This window comes from Dendrobates tinctorius, unplaced genomic scaffold (assembly GCF_039654945.1).
Source record: "Dendrobates tinctorius isolate UK_male_01 unplaced genomic scaffold, ASM3965494v1 ptg000024l, whole genome shotgun sequence".
Classification (NCBI taxonomy): Eukaryota; Metazoa; Chordata; class Amphibia; order Anura; family Dendrobatidae; genus Dendrobates; species Dendrobates tinctorius.
Window position 1 is genome coordinate 4,783,619 of NW_027361692.1, and position 22,544 is coordinate 4,806,162.

Genomic DNA, 22,544 nt, shown 5'->3' on the forward strand with positions numbered 1-22,544 from the left:
GATTATATCCTCGTTCAGGTGGAAGGCCGATACCACCTTGGGAAGAAAGAGGAGGAGGCCACAAAACAACCTTGCCCTGGTGCATATTTAGGAATGGAGGACGACAGGAAAATGCCGCTAATTCTGAAACCCTGCCCCTAATTCTGAAACCCGCCTAATAGAGGTGATGGCTACGAGAAATACCACCTTCCAGGACAACAAAGACATGGGAGCTTCCAGTAGGGGTTCAAAGGGTGAACCTGTCAAGGCTTCCAAGATCAAGTTAAGATCCCATGGAGCCACAGGGGATCTGTAAGGAGGGGCTGCATGTGCCACTCCTTGCAGAAAGGTCTTAACCTGTAAGCGGGAGGCCAAATTTTTTTGAAAAAGAATTGAGAGAGCAGATACCTGGCCTTTCAAGTAACTTAGGGCCAAACCGCCATCTAACCCTGCCTGGAGAAAAGCTAGGACAGATAGCAGGGAACAGGGCATAGGTGTGACATGATTAGACTCACACCAGCCAAAATAGGCCTTCCAGGCTCGATAGTAGACCCTGGAAGAGGAAGGCTTCCTAGCCTGGATCACTGTATTAATGACTCGGTCCGAAAAACCCGCTGCTCTCGGTATTGTGGTTTCAAAGGCCATGCTGCCAAATTGAGCAACTGAGAATTCGGTGGGTAAAACGGCCCCTGAGCCAGGAGATCTGGTCTATCGGGGAGTCTCCAGGGGGTGCCTATGAGAAGATTGATAATTTCTGCGAACCAGGCCCTCCTGGGCCAGTACGGGGCGATCAATATGACCGGCACCCCTTCTGCCTTGATCTTCTTTAGCAGCCTGGGCAGGAGAGGAAGGGGAGGGAACAGGTAAGGGAGTCTGAACTGTGTCCAGGGAATGACCAGCGCGAAAACCCCTATTGCTAGAGGATCGCGGTATCTTGAGACAAACTGTTGGACCCTTCTGTTCTGTCTTGATGCCAGGAGGTCCACATCTGGAGTCCCCCATAGCTGGCATATCGCTGGCATATCTGACGGAACACTTCCTGGTGTAAGGACCATTCCCCTGCCGCGAGCCCCTCCCGACTGAGGAAGTCGGCGGCCGTGTTGTCTGTGCCAGGAATGTAAACTGCCGAAATTGCGGTTTCTGCCCAGTTGAAGATTCTGGATACCTCGGCCAGTGCCCGGGAACTTCTGGTTCCCCCTTGGTGATTGATGTATGCCACCGCCGTGGCGTTGTCCGTTTGAATCCGGACTGGCTGGTTGTTGAGGTATCTTTCCCAATGTAGAAGTGCTAGAAAGACCGCCCTCTGTTCTAGAATGTTGATTGATAGTAAGGATTCTTGCCTCGACCATCGTCCCTGGACAGTCAGGTGGCGGAATACCGCACCCCAGCCCAGGAGACTGGCATCTGTAGTTACTACCTGCCAGTGGACAGGGGGAAAAGGCCGTCCCAGATAAACAAGGGGGAGGTCAGCCACCACTTGAGGGACTCCCTGGTCTGAATGGAAGGGAGGAAGGGACGATCCAACGAAGAGATGGACCTGTCCCACTGAAGGAGGATGTTCCTCTGCAGTATCCTGGAACGGAACAGGGCAAAAGGGTATTGCCTCTGAAGCTGCCACCATTCTTCCCAGGACTCTCATGGCAGCGCGAATTCCCTGCTGGAGGGTAATCCACTTTCTTTCTGGGAGAAAGACCCTTGAGCGGCGGGTGTCGTTTACCATTCCTAAGAATTCTAGGCGTCGTGTTGGCGTTAGGTGGGATTTCTCCCTGTTTATGATCCAACCAAACCAGGAGAGCGTGTTTAAAACTACCGCTAGATTTTCCTGGGCCTGAGCGAAGGATGGCGCCTTGACGAGAATATCGTCGAGATATGGTACCAATATTATGCCTCTGACCCTTAATATAGCTACCATCGCTGCCATAATCTTTGTAAAAATTCTTGGGGCTGTTGCCAGCCCAAATGGCAGGGCCACAAACTGGAAATGCTTGTGTGATGTCACGGGTGATTGGATACTCCGCCTCCAGCAGGGCGAATTTCTATGACACCCGTGACCCTGGATACACCGCCTCCAGCAGGGCGAATTTAAACAATGAAACGTGCAGCCGGATACACCACCTCCAGCAGGCGAATTTCAATAGTTACACGTGTATCTGGATACACTGCCTCCAGCAGGGCGTATTTACAGAGATAAGGGAAACACCAGGGAAAACGATACAATGGAGGGCCCTGCAATAGGGAACGGGGACGTGGTGACCTCCTGCACTCCCCTGAGTCAGTGTCTCTACACTCCTGACGGTCCCTAGGCAGGTTCCGCACCTGGCGACGAGCAGGATACCTAAAAACCCTAGCTCACCCTGCACCTATCCCTTTCTAATGAATTGGAGAAGAAACTAATCCCACCACTGCACTAAAACACACATAAGTTACAAACAGGGAAAAACCACTTAGCTTTGCTCTGTTGCTATTGCTCCCAGCAACAGAGTCCAGCACCTGAGTGCAGCTTTCCTCCTGAATAGCTGCTACTTCACCAAAGCTTTGTCAGGGATGCAAAGAACTCCTCACTGTTGCTCCTTCCACACCAGGACTCTGACTGAGCTGCAAGGAACTTTTCTCTAGCTCCTTCCTCCACCAAGGATGGTTGGAAATGAACAATATCACCAACAGTGAGTGAGACCACCTGACTCTCCTTTATAGGCAAGAGCCAGAGCAATCACACCTGCTAGTGATTCCCGTGTAACAATACTAGCCACCACCGGGGGCAAAACTAGAACTAAAGACACCACTGTGTAATGACCCTTATGGCCACCGGGGGCAAAACTAGAACTAAAGACACCACTGTGTAATGACCCTTATGGCCACCGGGGGCAAAACTAGAACTAAAGACACCACTGTGTAATGACCCTTATGGCCACCGGGGGCAAAACTAGAACTAAAGACACCACTGTGTAATGACCCTTATGGCCACCGGGGGCAAAACTAACTTTAAGCAACAGCTTAAAGGAAAAAAAAGGTTACATGTCCTTTTATCTGTCACAATCCAGCATGGATCGTGACAGTTGGTTTTGGACAGCAAAACGTAGAAAACTCTGATGTCCCTGAAAAATGGGGACGTGTAGGTAGGCGTCCCGGATATCTATGGAACACAGGAATTCCTGATCCTCCATAGACGTAATTACCGACCAAATCGATTCCATCTTGAAATGGCGTAAGCGGACCCATCTGTTTAGCCTTTTGAGGTCTAGTATGGGAAGAACTGAGCCATCCTTTTTTGATATCACAAACAGGTTTGAGTAAAAGCCAGTAAAACGTTCCTGCTCGGGAATGGGGACGATTACTCCTGGGATGAGGAGAGAGTCGATTGCCACAAAAAAACCTAGAGCCATAGCAGCGTCTTTTGGTGGCTGCGATAGAAAGAAGCGATCTCGCGGAAGCGCGTTGAAGTCTATCTTGCATCCTGTTGATACTGCCTCCTTTACCCAGATATCTTCTACTGAATTCTGGAAGACATCTCTGAAGAGGAGAAGGCGGCCTCCTAGTCTGGGAGAGGTACTGGGAAGGGAGTTGAACTCCCTTCTGGCGTCAGGCTGAAGTGACTCTGCCCGTCCATGACCTGGTAGTTTTGCTGTTGGAACTGCGGGAATGCAATGACGGGGTGGCTCGAAATGATACCTTCCTCCCATCTCTCGGTGCTTGCGACCTCTGCGGGCCCTGAGCATAAGTGCCTGTCGCTGGGGTACGCCGAAAGGGCTGAGTCCTACGTTTGAAAACATATCGACATGGTTTGGCCTGAGGGAGAAGGGAGCTTGTACCCCCGTTGCATCCTTAATGATTTGATCTAACATTGACCCAAAGAGCCGGGTGCCCTGAAACGGCAGATTGGTCAGTGATTTGAGGACAAATCAGCCTGCCAAGCCTTTAGCCAGACCGTCCGCCGGACGGCTACCATGTTACTGGATGCTTGAGCTGCGCAAGACGCAGCATCCAGAGCTGCTGATGCCATATACCTCCCGGGATAAGAGATCTGATCTGCGAACTCCGCTAGTTCCGCTGGTGGTGCCCCAGCCAATATGCCCTGTCTAAGCTTTTTGGCCCATTCTGTAACAGACTTCGCTACCCAGGCTGAGGCGAAGGCTGGACACAATGTAGCGGCTGCTGCCTCAAAGGCAGATTTTGCCAGGGATTCTATCCTCCTATCATTGGGATCTTTTAGGGCTGCCCCACTGGCGAGTGGGAGGACTGTATTGGTAGCGAGTCTGGACACTGGTGGGTCCACCGAAGGGGAGACGGTCCAGTTGGCGGTGAGATCTGGAGGGAAGGGATATAGACTTCCAAAACGATTCCCTCTCTGAAACCGCCTGGTTGGGTATTCCCTTTCCCTGGCCAACACTTCCTCAAAATCCTTGTGGGAGGCGAAGGACCCTAGAGGGGGATTTATGATGCTTAAATGAAAAAACCTGATCATTAGGTTTTGATGTGGTGTCCCCAATGTTAAAAGTCTCATTGACTGCGGCAATGAGGCCCTGAACCATATCCTTGACCTGGGACTGTTCTGGCCCGTATTCAGAACCCTCCTCTGAGTGTGTCTCTGATAATGCTTCACCTGATTCCGGGGATGAGGACCGAGAGGAGGCAGATGGCCAGAGGAATTCTGGTGGTGAGATGGAGTGAGAAGGGGACCTGAGTTGGTGGTCCTGTCTAAACCTTTTACGGCCTCTAGAGGGCCCAAAAGGAGGCTCCTTTGCCACTTCAGACTCCAGTGAACACAGGAGCACCAATCTGTTAAGCACCATTACCAAGGTCTGTGATACCTTGGTAAGGTCGGCCACGGACTTCGAAAAGGAAGAGGCCCATCCTGGTCACTCGCTGTCTCCAGTGGCGATGGATGGCCCCTGGGCGGTAGGCAAGGTGGCATCCTCCTGCTTCAGGGGTAATGTGGGAGCTCTGACAGGCAAAGCAGGGAGGCTGCACCTGCTCTCTAGCGTAGGCAACACCGTAGGTCTGCTGCAATCTGAGCAGAGTGGCGAGGACTGACCTGAAGGAAGCCTGACGTTGCATTTGGTACATACAAAATATTTGACCAAGGTCACTGAAGCAGATGAGGAGGAGGAGCGGGACTGCTCTCCCTTGGGCATACGGACAGGTGTTATGAATGAGTCACCGGAGGAGGAAAAAACAAAAAATGCAAGCTAAGTCCAGAAAACCGGAGAGGTTGGTAGCTAGCGGATTGCAGACCCCTGATCCTATGCGCAACAACTAACAGTAGCCGTGGAGCGTTCCTACGTTGGTCCTAGACGCCTCTTCACAGCCGGAGAGCTAACTAAGCCTAAAGAAAGAAAGGGGAAATCTAAACTGCCCCAGAGCAGACCCCAAAGCAATAGACAGCCCCCAACATGTATTGTCGATGAAAACAGATGAAAACACAGACAGAAAGACAGGCAGAGCAAACGATGGGGCCCAACTAACTAGATAGGAAAGGACAGAAAAGATGCTGGCTGTAATCCGCAAAAACCCTACCAAAAATGTCCCAACACGTCTGATAGGAAAAACGGCCCTGAGGTCACTAGACTTCAAAATCCCTATATCAGCACCCCGATATATTCTGAAGACAGAGCAAAAGAGGTTTAACCGATCAGGGACAAAAATGGAAATTCAGCAGAGCCCCAGCCGGGGCTGGCAGAACACAAAACTAAGCAAATCAGACAAAATCTCATGGAACAATAACAGAGCAAAACTTAGCTTTAGAAGACAGGAACTGAACTGGAGGCCAGAGCTCAGAGCAGAGAAATCACCAGCAACCCTACAGGGCGTCGGCTGCCTTATATCCACTCAGAGATTCCGGATATCCAATCGCAATGCACCTGTTCAGTTGACAGGTTTCTCCCATCCAAATCAGTTTCACCACCTCCTTTCACCAGCAGAGAGTTCATCGGACATCAAAGGTGAACGAGAAAATGAGCTCACAACAGACAGGCTTTACCTGGTGCCGACCGTCGGGGGTAGAGAGCGGAATGAGGGAGCAACCTGTAGTGCAGTACTCACATACCCACGACCTGTGTCCCTGCCGCAGCTGCTGCCCGAAGGCTGATGAGAGAGTGAGGTGAACAGCCCTGCCGCTGACTAGAAACCTTATGAAATCCCAGCCCGGAAGTGGTGGGCGGGGCCCTGCCCTGGCCTCCTGGAGCACCAAGATGGCGCTGGTACAGGAAGAGGAAGCCGGGGGGCTGGAACCGCGCTGCACCGCGTGCTTGAAAGTAAGTGTTGGCTCTTAAATGAAGTATAGAGCCATGGGCTGCAAGCCCGAATGCTGATTGCAGCAGTCACATTCAGCCAGAGTGGCTGGTGAGCAGATCATACAACGCTGCAGCCTCTTACCTCCAGTTCACCCTGTAACAGGGGTCGGTTTACCTGCATGAAAAGATTGCTGTCCCAATCCTTTTCTGCAGGGCGTCTCTCTCGATCATCAGGCTCTTGTGGGCGAGTGATGGGAGACTGTTGTGAGTTCATTTTTCCCTTCACCATTGAGGTCTGATGAACTCCCTCCTCTGGTGAACGAAGGTAGTGAGGCTGATTACCAAACACCTGGGCAGCTAGATGATGACTGGGTAGCTGGAATTGAGGACTAGATATAAGGCAGCCGACGCCCTTCTGCCTTGCTGGTGATCCTGCTGGATTCTTGGAGACCAGTCTGATTCCTGCGTCTCAAAGCTAAGTTTTTCTGCTCTGCTTTGTACTCTTCAGTTTTGTTTTGCCTTGTTTTTTTGGGAGTTCTGCCATCCCCGGCCGGGGGTGAGCTGAATTCCATTTTTGATAGGGTTTTTGCGGATGGCAGACAGCAGCTTTCCTATCCTGTCCTATGTAGTTAGCTTGGGTCCCATCATTTGCTCAACCTATCTTTCTATCTGTGTTAGTGTTTTCATCTTGCTTCACCGTCATTATATGTTGGGGGCTGCCTATTGCTTTGGGGTCTGCTCTGGGGCAGTTTAGTTTTTCCCCTTTCTGTCTTTAGGCTATATAGTTCTCCGGCTGTGATCGAGGGGTCTAGGGCACCGTAGGAACCGCCCACGGCTACTGCTAGTTGTTGTGGATAGGTTCAGGAGTCTGCAATCCGATAGCTGCCAACCTCTCTGGTTTTTCTGGACTTAGCTGGTATTTTGTTTTTTCCTCCTTCGGTGACTCATCATTACACATATACATACATACATACACACACACACACAGGGGTTGAACAAAATAATGGAGACACCTGGAAACATCAACAAAAGTTAGTTTAATATGGTGTAGGTCCACCTTTTGCGGCAATTACAGCCTCAATTCTCCGAGGTATGGATTCATTCTATGTTTGAATTGTTTCCAAAGGAATTGTATCCCATTCTTCAGTTAAAACACCCTCCAGTTCTTTGAGCGACGATGGCGGCGGAAATCGACGTCTAATTTGAATCTCTAAAATCGACCATAAATGCTCAATAATGTTGAGGTCTGGGGATTGTGGGGGCCAGATGAGATGCTTAACTTTATTAGACTGGTCCTCGTGCCATGCTTGAACGATTCTAGCTGTATGAATTGGTGCATTATCATCCTGAAAGATGGCGTTCCCCTCCGGGAACAGTGCTTAAACCATAGGATTGCACTTGGTCGCCCAAAAAGCCTAAATAATCTCAGCTGTTAATTCTTCCATGAAGGGATATCATTGGCCCGGCGGATCTCCACGAAATAGCACCCCAGATCATCAAATAACCTCCGCCATGCTTTACGATGAGAAGGCAGTCTGGATGGAATGCTTCTTTCGGCTGTCTCCAAACGCTCACTCGGCCGGAGGTCGGAAATGGGGTAAACGATGATTCGTCTGAGAATATCACATGTTTCCACTGCTCGAGGAACCAATTCTGGAGGTTTCTACACCACTCTAAACGCTTGGAAACATTTGTCATTGAGATCAGCGGTTTTCGAATTGCAGATCTTCCGTGGAATCCAGATTTGTGCAGCTCCCGACGAACAGTTTTTGTGGAAACTGGGTTCTGTAGGTGTTCATTGAGCTCAGCAGTGATTTTCGGAGCCGTGGTCTTGCGATCCTCTCTCACAATTCGCTTTAGAGTCCGACAGTCTCTCTCAGTCAACTTCGACTTTCGGCCGAACCTGTGCTTTGGTGCGGACGTTTTTCCTTCTCTTTCAAACGCAGTCATTACTTTGGAGACAGTACCTCTTGACAGGCCAAGCATTCGGCCACTTTCTGTTACACTAGCGCCTGCCATACGAGCACCAACAATTTGGCCTCTTTGAAAATCCGAGAGGTCTGCCATTGGTATCTGGTTCTCATCAATGTTCTTACAATTCTGCAAAACAAACAGTTAATTTACATACACATATCACATAACAAAAATAATCAACTACAAAACATTACCATATGTCACGGTTTGCATGTTTATAACATGTTCGAAGATTATGATGCCAAAAAGTTAGGCGTTTCCATTATTTTGTCCAACCCCTGTATGTATTCTATGTGTATATATTTATTCTAGCTATTCTTTTCTGAGCTGTCAGTGTTATGTTACTGTACATCGCATATGAATTGTCGGCTTTTCTCCTATCTTTCTAAATAAATACATATATACATGTCAGTGACACACACATAATAAGGGTGCCCATACTTTTGCACCGGTCAAATTTTGTTTAAATGCAGATTGCACATTTTCTGTTAGTACAATAAACCTCATTTGAATCCAGAAATATAACTGAGTCCATCAGTTATTAGATATATGAAACTGAAATAGCTGTTGCAAAAACCAAAATTGTTATAGAGAAAAAAGGTTAACATTAATAGGGGTGCCCAAACTTTAACATATGACTGTATTTATATTAGATAGATAGATAGATAGATAGAGCCGGCAATTCATATGCGGCTATAATCACACTGACAGCTCAAGAAAGAATAGATAGTATAGATATATACACATAGAATACATATATACATGTCAGTGACAGACATATCTGTGTATTCTATGTGTATATATCTATACTATCTATTTATCTATTCTAACACGTCAGTGTGATTGTACAGTAGCCGCACATGAATTGTCGGCTTTTTTCAAAGGACACCGATGCGTATAAATCGGACAGCACTCGCATTGTGCGAGTGCTGTCAGATATTTTATCGCACCCATTGACTTGCATTGGCGATTTTCCCCTGAAAATCGCAGCATGCTGTGATTTTTTTCTCAGTCCAATTTCAGCTGAGAAAAAAATTGCAAATGAGACGTCACACATTGCCTAACATTGGTCAGAGTGCAATCCGATTTTTAATCGGATTGCACTCATCCGATTTTCGCACCAGTGAGTATGAGCCCTTAGGCTTAGTTAATTCTTTGGCTGTGCCGAGGCGTCTAGGGCATCGTAGGTACGTCCCACGGCTAATTCTAGTTGTGTCGTCAGTTTAGTGGTCTGCAAGTTACCAACCTCTCTGGTTATCTGGTTGCCTAGTCTATTCCCCTGCTAACCTCCTCGGTTACCTATCATAACAAATACCCCATTGATTCTCTATGGAGTTAAGGTCAGGCGAGTTTGTTGGCCAATCAAGCACAGTGATACTGTTGTTTTTAAACTAGGTATTGGCACTTTTGGCAGTGTGGACAGGTGCCAAGTCCTGCCAATGCTTAGACTTGGTGACCGTCTCATTCAGATGTCTGTAAATTTTAATCAGCCTTTGCATGCCAAAACTAGGAGCGTCTCCAAAACACAGAACTGGTGTTAATCTTTCAATCATAATTTTTCTCTGTAAGTTCCACTCCTCGTTTTGGAATACAAACACTGTTGCAAAAACACTGAAAAGGGAATTGGAAAACACAATACCTCTTAGTAACCACCATTAATAGGCACATTGAGGGTGACTAAAAATGTAAAAATGTAAACATAATGATGCTTTAGAAAACTGCATCACTTTTCAATATAATGTCCAGGTGTTATAGACATGATATCATATACAGACAATCCTGAGCACAATTGCAGAAGTTTCTGCAAATAAATAGCCATTTCATTCAACTGAATGGGACTTGTCTGTAGCATATGGATGAATTTTTGCAGAACCAGCTCAGATAAACGAAACAATGGCACAAACCCCTACAACATATCGGTCACGTGGGAACATATGGTAATAGTAAAAAAAAAAAAGTTCTTATTTCCATATAAAAAGAAATAACACTACTAACAAACGAAGAACTTCGTCAAAGACACAAGATGCAACGTAAAAATTATAATTCTACTAGTGGCATGTATTAGATTGTGTTATGTTCAGGTCTTTGATATGTGTGTCCTATCATTATGCTAAATCATCACTACCAGATCCAGATCGGCTTTGCACCCCTACAGATCAGGTGTTTCGTTTTGCTGCAGCCAAAAGAAAACTGAACAGCTCTGTACACTGCTTATTTTTTTGGGGTAATGCAACTCAACTCCATTAAAGTGAATAGGAACTGAGCTGAAGTACCCAAGAACAGCGAAAACATAAGGACAACAGCTTTGTTCACCATTTACTCTTGACCATTACGGGACCTGCTGGTAGCTGAACAGTGGGAGTGCCATGTGTCAGATATACAGCAATCTAATAATGATGACTTAAGGCCCCTTTACATTTAGCGATGCACCAGCGATCCCGACCACGATATGACCCGGTCAGGATTGCTGGTGCATCGCTAAATGGTCGCTAGTGAGCTGCCAAACAGGCAGATCTCACTAGCAATGCAGCAGAGGTTGGCGGTCGCTCTTACCTTTCAGACGCGGCAAGAGTGTTCCGTCTGCGTCCATGGCTCGCTCGTCGGCGCCAGCAGGAAGCCGACGACAAGAAATGGACCAGGCCGATCTCGCGCGATCAGCGATAGCCAGCAGGGGAGCCGGTCGGAGGCAAGTATCACATGTAGCGATATCGCTAGCAATATCGCTGCTGCGTCACAAAATCGGTGACGCTTTAGCGATATTGCTATGTGTAAAGCCCCTTTACCCTAAACATAGGCCAAAAATGTTACAATTCTGGACAACCCCTTTCATAAAGATTTACTTGGCATAATCAGATACAGAGACAGCCATACACTGACAATGAGAAGTAAAAATTAGAAAAGTTATTCTAATCCCTTCCAATTATCCCAAGAACCGTACTTACTCTTTTTCAACAATATCTTCAGTTTCGCTCAGGTTTTCAAAACTCCAGTTATTTCTAAAACCGGCATCTTTCTTGGATTGTGCTCGGTCCAAAGCTAAAACAAAACAGAGCCAATGCATGTCAGAAACAGCATGGATAGATCGAACAGTTTAGCCTAAGGCCTCTTTCACACTTCAGTTTTTTGCATCAGTCAAGATCCGCCAAAAGGACGGATGGCGGATCCGTTTTAGTACTGATGACAACGGATGGCACCCGTCCGTTTTTTTTTACGGATCCGACAAATGAAGAATTTTAAAGGAATCGCAGCCTGGAAAGAGAAAGAGAGAAAGAGAGAGAAAAAGAGAGAGAGAGAGAAAAAGAGAGAGAGAGAGAGAAAGAAAGAGAGAGAGAAAGAGAGAAAGAGAGAAAGAGAGAAAGAGAGAAAGAGAGAAAGAGAGAAAGAGAGAAAGAGAGAAAGAGAGAAAGAGAGAAAGAGAGAAAGAGAGAAAGAGAGAAAGAGAGAAAGAGAGAAAGAGAGAAAGAGAGAAAGAGAGAAAGAGAGAAAGAGAGAAAGAGAGAGAGAAAGAGAGAAAGAGAGAGAGAAAGAGAGAAAGAGAAAAAGAGAGAGAAAGAGAAAAAGAGAGAGAGAGAGAAAGAGAGAAAGAGAGAGAAGAGAGAGAAAGAGAGAAAGAGAGAGAGAGAGAAAGAGAGAAAGAGAGAAAGAGAGAGAGAAAGAGAAAGAGAGAAAAAGAGAGAAAGAGAAAGAGAGAAAGAGAGAAAAAGAGAGAAAAGAGAGAGAAAGAGAGAAAGAGAGAAAAAGAGAGAAAAAGAGAGAAAGAGAGAAAAAGAGAGAAAAAGAGAGAAAGAGAGAAAAAGAGAGAAAAAGAGAGAAAGAGAGAAAAAGAGAGAATTTTTTTTTTTTGTCCGGCACCCAGAAAGAATTTCGGGTTAAATGAGTGTCTGGAGGATCCGCCACAGAAAAAAACGTTGCAAGCTCAGTTTTGAAATCTTTGAGGATGGTGACGGACAGGAACTTTTGGCGGATCCGCAAAAAAAACGGATGCAACGGACGGCAATCCTTCACAGTCCGCCAATAATGGAAGTCAATGGGAAAAGAAAATTGCGGATCCGTTTTTTTTCAAAACCTGGCGGATTGTGACTGATTGTAAAAAACGGAAGTGTGAAAGAGGCCTAAGGATCACAAACAAACAATAACCCTCTACAACGTCCCCATTATGTACCAAATGATGCATGACAATTCATGTAACAATAGCACCAGGGCTGTGGAGTCTGAGCCCATTTTGGTGGAGTCAGAGTCAGTATAAAATGGACCGACTCCTAAAATATATAATAAATTGGGTACAGTAGTTCATTGCAGTTTGTGGGGAATATTTTTTTCATATGAATTTGGGAAAGTTATGAAATTTCCTATAAATGTCTGTCCTATTCCTGATCTAAGGTCTAGACTTTAAGCTGAGATGAATCGGTGCTGCAGTTTATGGTCATAAGTAGTGAAGCTCCTCGTCTACAGATAAGGGAAAACATTAACAAAACACACAGGGAAGGAATGCCTGCATTCATCTCAGAACTTCTGGAGCGAACAGGAAAAGCAGGATTAAGGTAAGTACTTCAAAAAGCATATCTAAATTTTCAATAAACTGTGCATAAATCAATAGTCCAGTATATATTTCCTCTGTATGCTTGATGTTTTAGTTTGTTTTTTCTCTTAGTTTCTGTTTGGAGAAATTAGCTGCTCTGATGACTTATATACACTATACTTAGAACATAAGGGGAAAAACTGTTTTCTAACATCTTAAATTTGGAAATACAGAAATACAGTAACAGGATCGATGAGGACATATATATTTATTTGAGTGTGTGTGCTCTGGAATATGATTCAGCACAAACATACTCCCTCCCTCCTCCTCTCTTCATAGACTGTGAAGATATATGATGTGAAACATTTAGTGAGCTGTACCCTGAGACAAGCCTGACATTAAAAATTCTGAGTAAAGCTAACAACATACTTTACAAACTTTATACTTATCTTTCCTATTTATGCAAATTAATTTAGGATAGAAATAAAACAAACAGTGCATGATTCCCTATTCTTGCAAGAATTTCAATATACAGTACTGTGCAAATTAATTGGGAAAAAGCATTTTTTTAAGCAAAATCGTAAGTTGGTTACCAGTCACTGATTCAAAACAGTTTTAACTGCTTTGAACAGGCACTCACACCTGTTCAAAGCAGTTAAAACTGGTTTGAATCACTGACTGGTAACCAACTTATGATTTTACTTTAAAAAATGCTTTGTCCCAATTTGCACTGCACTGTACCTTGTTTTTTCTTTTCTTTTTTTTTTTTTTTACAGGATTTTCTGTGTCAGTGTATAAGTGACCCAGATGAAAAAAAAATGCAGTGATGCCAAAATCATTACATACTCAGGCAGTGATAAAAATGTTCATTCAAGACAAGAGCTTCCAATCTAACAACACTGCCACCCAGAAGTTTACAAAGCTGTGATTGAAAAAGATCACAGCAGCACCAAGAAACCAAAGCCCAGCAATTCCCGCTAGGCAAAAGAGGAGGAAAGAGGGTCTCAAACATCAGTTACAAGTGTGAGGTAGCGCTGTCATTCACATAGGGGATTACTCGTTTGGCAGCCAAATTATCACGTCCGGCACAGGTTTTACATAAAACCATAACTCCATGCGGTTTATTCAGCAGCATAAACCAAAGCAAGCAACATAAAGTTCACTTAACAGCAAGCGTCCATGACAGAGTTTCCCTCTGAAAACCCTGTGGTCACACAGGGTGTGCAATGTCCAGCACACAGGCTCTCTTAGCCTCACAGTTATAACCCCTCAGGATTACCTCACGGCTGCTTCTCCAGACTGCAGACATTCATTCCCTCTCCTGGGAACTCTCAGATGCTGGTAGCCATTACACACAGTCACTTTACATGCTGTTCGCAGGCAGCCCAACCAGGTCCCTGCATTCACCTCATGTGATCTACCCTGGCCACCTTATATGGTCCGTAGCCACGCCCACCGGGTCACATGGCTATGACCTCATCACATGTCCTTGAACCACTCATACACATTTTACAATAGCGTTCTTAACCACACACCTGAGTGGATTTGTAGGTAACTGATCCCTGACACATTGAAACAGCACCTCAGCAGTATCACTGCTGATCAACACACACATCAGTCTCCATCTCAAGGCCACCCACCTTGAGATACATAACTGTCTTTCAGGATTCTGCCACTCATCCTCTCTTGGGACATCCACACAGCGCCCCCTAGCGGACACAGTGGTCATTACATCACACAAGATATTTTGGAAGTAACTGAGGACTAAGAGCACTACACGTGTTTGAAACGCGTCCAGTCGTTCAGGACATTCCTTCCTTCAGTATATACTGGTTATCAAGCAGCTTATTTTTTAATTTGTTTCAATAAAGATTTTGGATTTTATTTCCTGAACTGGAATTTTTTCCACAAATATTTTGGAAGTGACAAAGTTACTATAACAACGACAGCAGAGGTTTTTAGAAGACAGCTCATTAAGTTTGTTGTGAAGGACAGTGTACCATTATTATTATTTGCACAACCAGCTTTTACAGCTCTTAATGGAGAAATGGCCCAAAAACTTGGTGTTTCTCTGGGAACAGAAAGTATTAGAAAATTAGTGATTGAAGAAGCCCTTAACCAAAAGGAAGATCTTAAAAAGACTCTCAAGAAACGCTTTGTGTTTCTTAAAATGGATACCTGCACACGTCACAGAGTGAACTATGATATGGATATGTTTGTGACAACATTTTTTTTTACTAAGATGCTGGCAGTTAAAGATACTAAAGCTCATCACAGCAGCCAGTTTCTCCAGACCTTAGTGGAAAAAGTTCTGCAAGATTGTGAACTCACAAAAGAACAGGTTCTTGCTACTGTAACTGATAATGCTTCAAACATAAGTACAATTAGGCTGGTTTCAGACTAGTGCATTTTACATGCAGCGCACGGCACCACTAAGCCCCGCCCCCCCCATACGGTCAATTCCTCCTACTATCGCACAAGGCTGCATGCGATCTGCGCACCCTATCTTTAGCATAGGGTGCGCAGACCATGCGCTAGTAGGATTTTTGCGTGCGCTGCGCACTTTTTAAGGTGCGCCGAACACACCAAAATGCAACATGGTGTGTTCGGCGCACCTTCAAAAGTGCGCAGCGCACGCAAAGATCCTACTAGCGCACGGCCAGCGCATGGTCTGTGCACCCTATGCTAAAGATAGGGTGCGCAGATCGCATGCAGCCGTGTGCGATAGTAGGAGGAAATGATCGGACGGGGCGGGGCTTAGCGGCGCCGTGCGCTGCATGTAAAATGCGCTAGTCTGAAACCAGCCTTAAACTGATGAATGAGAATAATTAAGGTGAACAACAGCTAGAAGAACATTTCACATTCAGTATGTTGGAGTTGGAAGGCCACAGTCCTGTTCCCATAACGGAGGAACAAACAGATATTACTACAGACGAAAAGCAAAATGATTCTTTACAATTAGATGATCTTGTTGAGGCTGCTTCATACCTCTTTCCTATTCATCACATGCGCTTTGTTGTGCACACGCTGCAGCTGGCAATAAGAGATAGTCTGCAAGAGGGACATGCTGAAACTCTGATTAGCAAAGTGAGGAAATTGGCTATTGCTGCCAGAACCCTTAAAATTGATTCCATTTTGAAGAAACGAGCTGGAATAGGGGCAATTGTGGATCAAGCCACTCGGGGGGGCAGCACCTATTTTATAATTGAGCTGAAACCCTTCCTCGTACATATGGCCAACCCTCAGGTAACGCTACATGAGGGTCAATGGACACAGGTGTCTGAATTGAAAGAATTGCTTCATCACCCATTTACAGTGGCTAAAAAAGTTACAAGCTGAGGATTTTTAACTTCTGGAAGAAATTGTTGTTTTGCCTGTCACAAAGTGGAGGTTAAATCGCAGATGGCATTGCTGCTTCAATGAAACGGAGAGAGACACTGCTATTAGGAAATAAAATTTTTCTGGCAGCTGTTTATGTGGACCCAAGTCATCGTATATTGCAGGATGATCAACAGCTTACTAAAGGAAAAGAAGCTCTGATTGAGGTAGCAGTTAGGATGAGTGGGCTACAGGACAGCCAAGAGCAAGTGGACTCGGGTCCTGCAAGTGCTGCTGCAGCCGTTCCTTCATCCTCATCAGATGAGCAGTTTGATTTCGACAAGTATTTGGACGACATGGAACAGGCAAAGCGTTGCCGCAGGGAAAAAGATTCCACTCCCTTCAGCAACATTTTTCACATGCTCTCAAAGAAGTAGAAGAGTTCAATCGTTCATCAAAACTGGCTGTGCACGAGGCAATTCCTTTACACCCGGAAATTGTTAGAGATGTTGCCCATGTGGTTACTGCTTTGCCACCAACCCAAGTTAGTGTAGAGAGGTTGTCCTCTAGCCGTAAAATAATTAGGCCAGATTTGAGGTCATCTATGAAGAAGGATCTGATGGAGATAATACTATTTTTGAGAACAAATTCATGGACTGCACAAATGTTATTGAGTTCTTTTTTGTTGAAAACAGGTTTTTTTCCCACTTACTGAACAGTGTATAATAAATTGTAAATATGCAAAAGTGTTTTGTTCTAAAGTTGTATTCCAATAAATATATTTTAAGTTCTATCAAAATAGCTTGATTATTGTATCATAATAATGATGCAATGTTACCATTTTACTACAGTAAATTTATCACTTAAACTTAAACATGAGCCATGTATGAGGGAGTCGGAGTGGTAGTAATAGAAATTGAGGAGTCGGAGGTTTGGCTTACCGACTCCAAAGCTCTGGATACCACGTCACAGATCTCCACAATAGAGAACAGTTAATTCCTTACCTTCATCAGAAATGCAACCTAGCTGCCATCATTCTCTGCCTGGCTACTAGGACCAAACATAAAATGGGGATCGCGTGAACCTATAACTATATGCGACAATGCTAAATCTACACAGGATGCTACAAGAGCAGCTGATGTCTGTGCTACCCCTCTTCATCTTGGCGCCACTATATGGACGAGGTAGGAAATGCTAGTAAATCTCAACCCGCTTTTTTATAGAGGGCACTATGGTGACATAAAATATTAGATGTCAGCTCGGTCACTGGAGACGGCATCAGGCTATTACTACTCCGCTATTCCAAAAGTAGAAGTGGTGGCTTAAGGCTGTGTGCACACACTGCGGATTGATCCGTGCATATTTTGCAAAATCCGCAGGTAAATCCCCAGGTCAAAAGACCTGCAGTTTATCTGCGGATTAGCCCGCGGTTTTGCCCTGCGGTTTATCATCTCTACAATGGAGATGGTAAACCGCTGCGGAAAAATCTGCACCATCTGCACAGCGGTTTTTGATTTCCATAGGTTATAATGGTACTGTACACCGCAGCAGACACTGCTGCGGATCTGCAGGGCCGGATCTTCAGCAGAATCCGCAGCGTGTGCACACACCCTAAAGATATGAGAAGCGCCAACACTACTGCTGTAATGGCGGTAACGTATTTTGTAAGCTACCATCACAGACATACACTATGTCTGGGTGCCACAATGCACAAGCTGAGCCTTACCATGGGTGCTCGTAACAATCACAATTCTCAAATTCATACGGTGAGTGGACATGAAAAAGCCAATGAGCATCTCGTTGACGTTTTCAGGTGAACTCATCTGAATAGGAACAGCAAGCTGTCCATGAAGAAATAGATTTCCCCCATTGCTATACCCAGATTCACTAGGCCTCTTCTAAAAAGCTATTCTAAAGCTAAAACTGCTTAGTATCAGCTTTGCATGGATAGCACCAGTTTATCTCACACATTCAGCATATACCGTATTTGCTGCCATTCACATTCTGCATATTTTTTTTCTACTTTACCATTTGCTGTGTAAAATGCGCTTTCTGGGGACATTGTTTTAACAGGTGCAACACATTCCAAAAATGTGCTTGACTTGTAGAAATCGGGGCAACAAATTCAGGAGCAAATAAGTGCAATAATACATGGTAAAAATAAAGGTGGTTTTCACCATGTATTTTCCATATGCTAAGTCCACAAAAAAAACTATTTTGTGCACAACACTTCAGGACTTGATTTGCAAAGGCACACACCTGTCTATATAAGACCTCACAGCGCATGTCAGACCAAATGAGAATCATGAGGTCAAAAGGAACTGGCCAAGGAGCTCAGAGACAGAATTATGGCAAAGCACACATCTGGCCAAGGATACAAAAGTATTTCTGCAGTGCTCAAGGTTCCTAAGAGCACAGTGGCCTCCATAATCCTTAAATGGCAGAAGTTTGGGACCACCAGAAGTCTTCCAACACCTGGCCGTCCAGCCAAGCTGAGCAATCGTGGGAGAAGAGCCTTGGTGAGAGAGGTAAAGAAGAACCCCAAGATCACTGTGGCTGAGCTCCAGAAATGCAGTAAAGAGATGAGAGAAAGTTCCATAAAGTCAACTATCACTGCAGCCCTCCACCAGTGGGCCTTTATGGTAGTGGCCCATTGGAAGCCTCTCCTCAGTGCAAGACATATGAAAGCCCACATATAGTTTGCTAAAAGACACATAAAGGACTCTCAGACTATGAGAAATAACAGTGATAAATTAAGGTTATACACATGGGAAGAGGGACTCAATATCACCATTACACACTGAACGGGAAACCACTGGGTAAATCTGACGTGGAGAAGGACTTGGGGATCCTAGCTAATGATAAACTTACCTGGAGCAACCAGTGCCAGGCAGCGGCTGCCAAGGCAAACAGGAACAAGGGAATCATTAAAAAGAGGTCTGGGTACACATGATGAGAGCATTAGGGTATGTTTCCACTGTCCATTTTGGCAGCGCTTTGGACGCAGCTGCGTCCAAAGCGCTGACAGCTTTTGTACGCTCGGTGAGTCCGCATGTGTTCATTGAACCATGCGGAATCACAGCATCCTATACATAGGACTGTGATATTTATCTTGTGGAGACCACCGTTGTAATGGTGTCCCCGGTGTTCCCTTGTTTGTTTGCTGACCGACCGATTGCTGGGTCGTGTCACACAGGGCCAGTTACTTCGTGACAGGTGGTTTATCATTTTTGATTATTTGTAGGAGACGAGGGCATCGGGGACTGGGTGTTAGATGAGTATATGTTGTTTATTTTTATTTGAATATGTATGCATGCATGCATGCAAGTGTGAGCACAGGCGCTTGCTTATGAGAGACTACGTCTCCCATTAGTGGCTTCTGTTAACACTTTTATCAGTGACAGCAGACATAGCCTGATGGGAGGAGTAGTCTCATCAACCTCCACCTACTGACCTGTGCTAAGCTTTTTACCGCAGGTCCCCGCTGCGGGTCACGCTGACATCTGACAGAGCGCTGTGTGGTCATGCTGACTGTTTTACCGCTGATAAGAACCTCCGCACCAGTGTTTCCCATGCTGTCACACAGATGACAGCGTGGGAAACACCATGGGAAGGCGGTAAAAATGCAAACAAAAACTCAGCAAATCCGCAAACATTTTTATACCTGCGTTTTTGCTGCGGATTTGACAGACTCAATTGAAATCAATGTGTTGGAAACTCTGCAGAAACGCTCAAAGAATTGACATGCTGCAGAAAACAATGCACTGCAAACAATCAAAGGAAATTTACTGATCATGTGCACGACTCTTCAGAATTGTCATTGAATTAGCATGCACAAGGTTTCCATAGCATTTTTGGCCTATTTCTGCGCAGAAAATAACACATCAAAAACGCACTGTGTGCACATAGCCTACGTGACAGCTCACCAGCGATCAGCCTAACGATGTCCCAGCGATCCCATCCATGTCGGATCGTTGGTGGGATCGCTGGGACATCGTTATGTGTAACGGGGCCTTTACTCGGTCATTGGGCAATTGCAGGCATGTTTACGTAAACATAAACGTTTACATAAACGATATATGAGCGTCCCGTGTTTCTGTGCTATTTTCACATTGTGTTCTTTTTGTCTTCACCTGTTCATCTATTTATGATTAATAAAAGAATTTTCTATGAATTTTTGTAAAAAAATATGGTCTATATGATCGTCTTTTTTCATTTGTTCTGTATTGGTATTTTGTGATCAGTCCGTATATTTGTCCACGATTTCAGTATCGTCTCTTTATTATTTTATTTATGATGTACCTTTCTTCTATGATACTGGTGTTTTTGCTGAGTTGCTTTCTCATTTTTACATAAACCAGTAGTCAGGACAGAGGTCCTTCAAAGGTGGGCTCATTTAAAACTGTCATTATGTATATATTTTTTACTTATAAACACTGCTGAGACATTACTGCAATTTGAAAAGAATTCTCTTTCCACGTATTCTGATTTTCAGCAAAAAGCATCAATCACGAACAGCATTTATCAGAGGTCTGGATGTTGTGAAAACATACAAAAATGTTCTGAAATATCTAGATCTTCTCAGGTACTCACTATTCACATGCTTGGGGGGTGTAAATTATATTTTGAAACCTATGACCTCTCCCTATAATTTTTGCAGGTTTTTTTTTTTTTGTCTATATAGACGTGCTGTTTTCCAAAATGAGTGTTATTCAAAACACTTCTGAAGAACATAGTGAAAGTGATTCAGTGGTCAAGTACGTCTGAACCCAAGCAAACAACTATGGGGAATTCTGAAGACACAAGTTGAGCATGTTTCTCCATCCAGCCTCTAAAAGGTGTTGTTCTTAAAGAATGAAAAAAAGGCCACTAATGCCTGTTCCTCCCCTCACCCCTTCCCCCCCCTTCCTTTCCTGTTTTTCATTTTTCGGTCCCCACTTTCTGCTCCTTATTTTCTCCTCGTTCCCCTAGTTTCATAAGTATGGTGGTTGTAACTATGGTTGTCATTGTTTTGACTTGTTTTCTTGTTCAACCTCAATAAAAATAATTAAGAAAAAAAAAAGAATGGAAAAAAGAAAGGTGTTGAAATGTCTCCAACTTGTTCATGCTATGGCTTGAAAATCATGTGGGATATACCGTATATACTCGAGTATAAGTCGATCCGAGTATAAGTCGACCCCCCTAATTTTGCCACAAAAAACTGGGAGAACTTATTGACTCGAGTATAAGTCTAGGGTGGGAAATGCTCCATAGATTATGCCCCCCATATGCTGCCCCCATAAGAAGCTCCTTAGATTATGCCCCCCATATGCTGCCCCCATAAGAAGCTCCTTAGATTATGCCTCCCATATGCTGCCCCCATAAGAAGCTCCTTAGATTATGCCCCCCATATGCTGCCCCCATAAGAAGCTCCTTAGATTATGCCCCCCATATGCTGCCCCTATAAGAAGCTCCTTAGATTATGCCCCCCATAAGAAGCTCCATAGATGATTCCCCATATGCTGCCCCCATGCTGCTGCTGCATGTAAAAATAAAAAAATGACATACTCACCTCTCCGTCGCTGGGTGTCAGATTCTCACCTGTCCTGCGTCCATGGCTGCTCCCCGCTATCTGCCACGTCATCAGTCAGTGACGTTCAGACTGCAGGGGGCGCGGCTCGCACTAACCACGTCACCGCGCCCTCTGCTGTCTGAAGTCACTGACCGATGACAGACAGCAGCAAGCAGTGAGTATCGCTATACTTACCCGTCCTGACGCTGTGTCTTGAGCCCCCAGCTTCTCCGCGCTCTCCCTGTCTTCAGCGGTCACGTGGTGCCGCTCATTAAAACTCATGAATATGCGCATATTCATGAGTTTTAATGAGCGGCACCACGTGACCGCTGAAGGCAGGAAGAGAGAGCACGGGGAGAAGCTGGGGGCTCAAGACACAGTGTCAGGACAGGTAAGTATGACCTGACACCCCCGCCCCCCCGATGTATATGACTCGAATATAAGACGAGAGGGGGACTTTCAGCCCAATTTTTTGGGCTGAAAATCTCGACTTATATTCGAGTATATACGGTATTCATTTTCCATTAAGGCTGTGTGCCCACGTTGCTTTTTTTAAGCGTTTCTGCAGCGTTTGTGCCGGCTCAGACGCTGCAGAAACGCTTAAAAGAAGCTTAATATTCAGGATTGAGAGTCCTCAGTAGTTGATACCTTTTAATGGCTAACTGAAAAGATGGTAACACATTGCAAGCTTTCGAGACTACTCAGGTCTCTTCATCAGGCATTGACTAATACAAAATCTGAAGAGTCACATATTTATGCACAATACAGCCTAGAAAAAATGCAATAGATAAGACAAGTGACGTGAAGCAGAACTATCAATATGGGAGAGGGAGAAACATAAATATAAACATTGGACCAGTTCATAGATATCCTTATCAAGATAAAGCAATAAAAAAAAAAATCCCACATACACATATTAGGTATTGCCACATTCAGAATCGCCAGATCTAACAATAAAAAAGCATTAACCCGA

At 44.9% G+C, this 22,544-nt stretch overlaps 1 protein-coding gene across 6 annotated transcripts in view; it reads right to left on the reverse strand.

Moving 5' to 3' along the window:
• Positions 1-22,544, reverse strand: part of SENP6 (SUMO specific peptidase 6) — a 234,313-nt gene that overhangs the window by 194,406 nt on the left and 17,363 nt on the right. For all 6 annotated transcript variants that reach the window (XM_073569311.1, XM_073569310.1, XM_073569306.1 and 3 more), the window contains exon 2: positions 11,126-11,219. In XM_073569311.1, the coding sequence (XP_073425412.1) occupies positions 11,126-11,219 (94 nt within the window). The remainder of the gene's footprint in view (positions 1-11,125; positions 11,220-22,544) is intronic.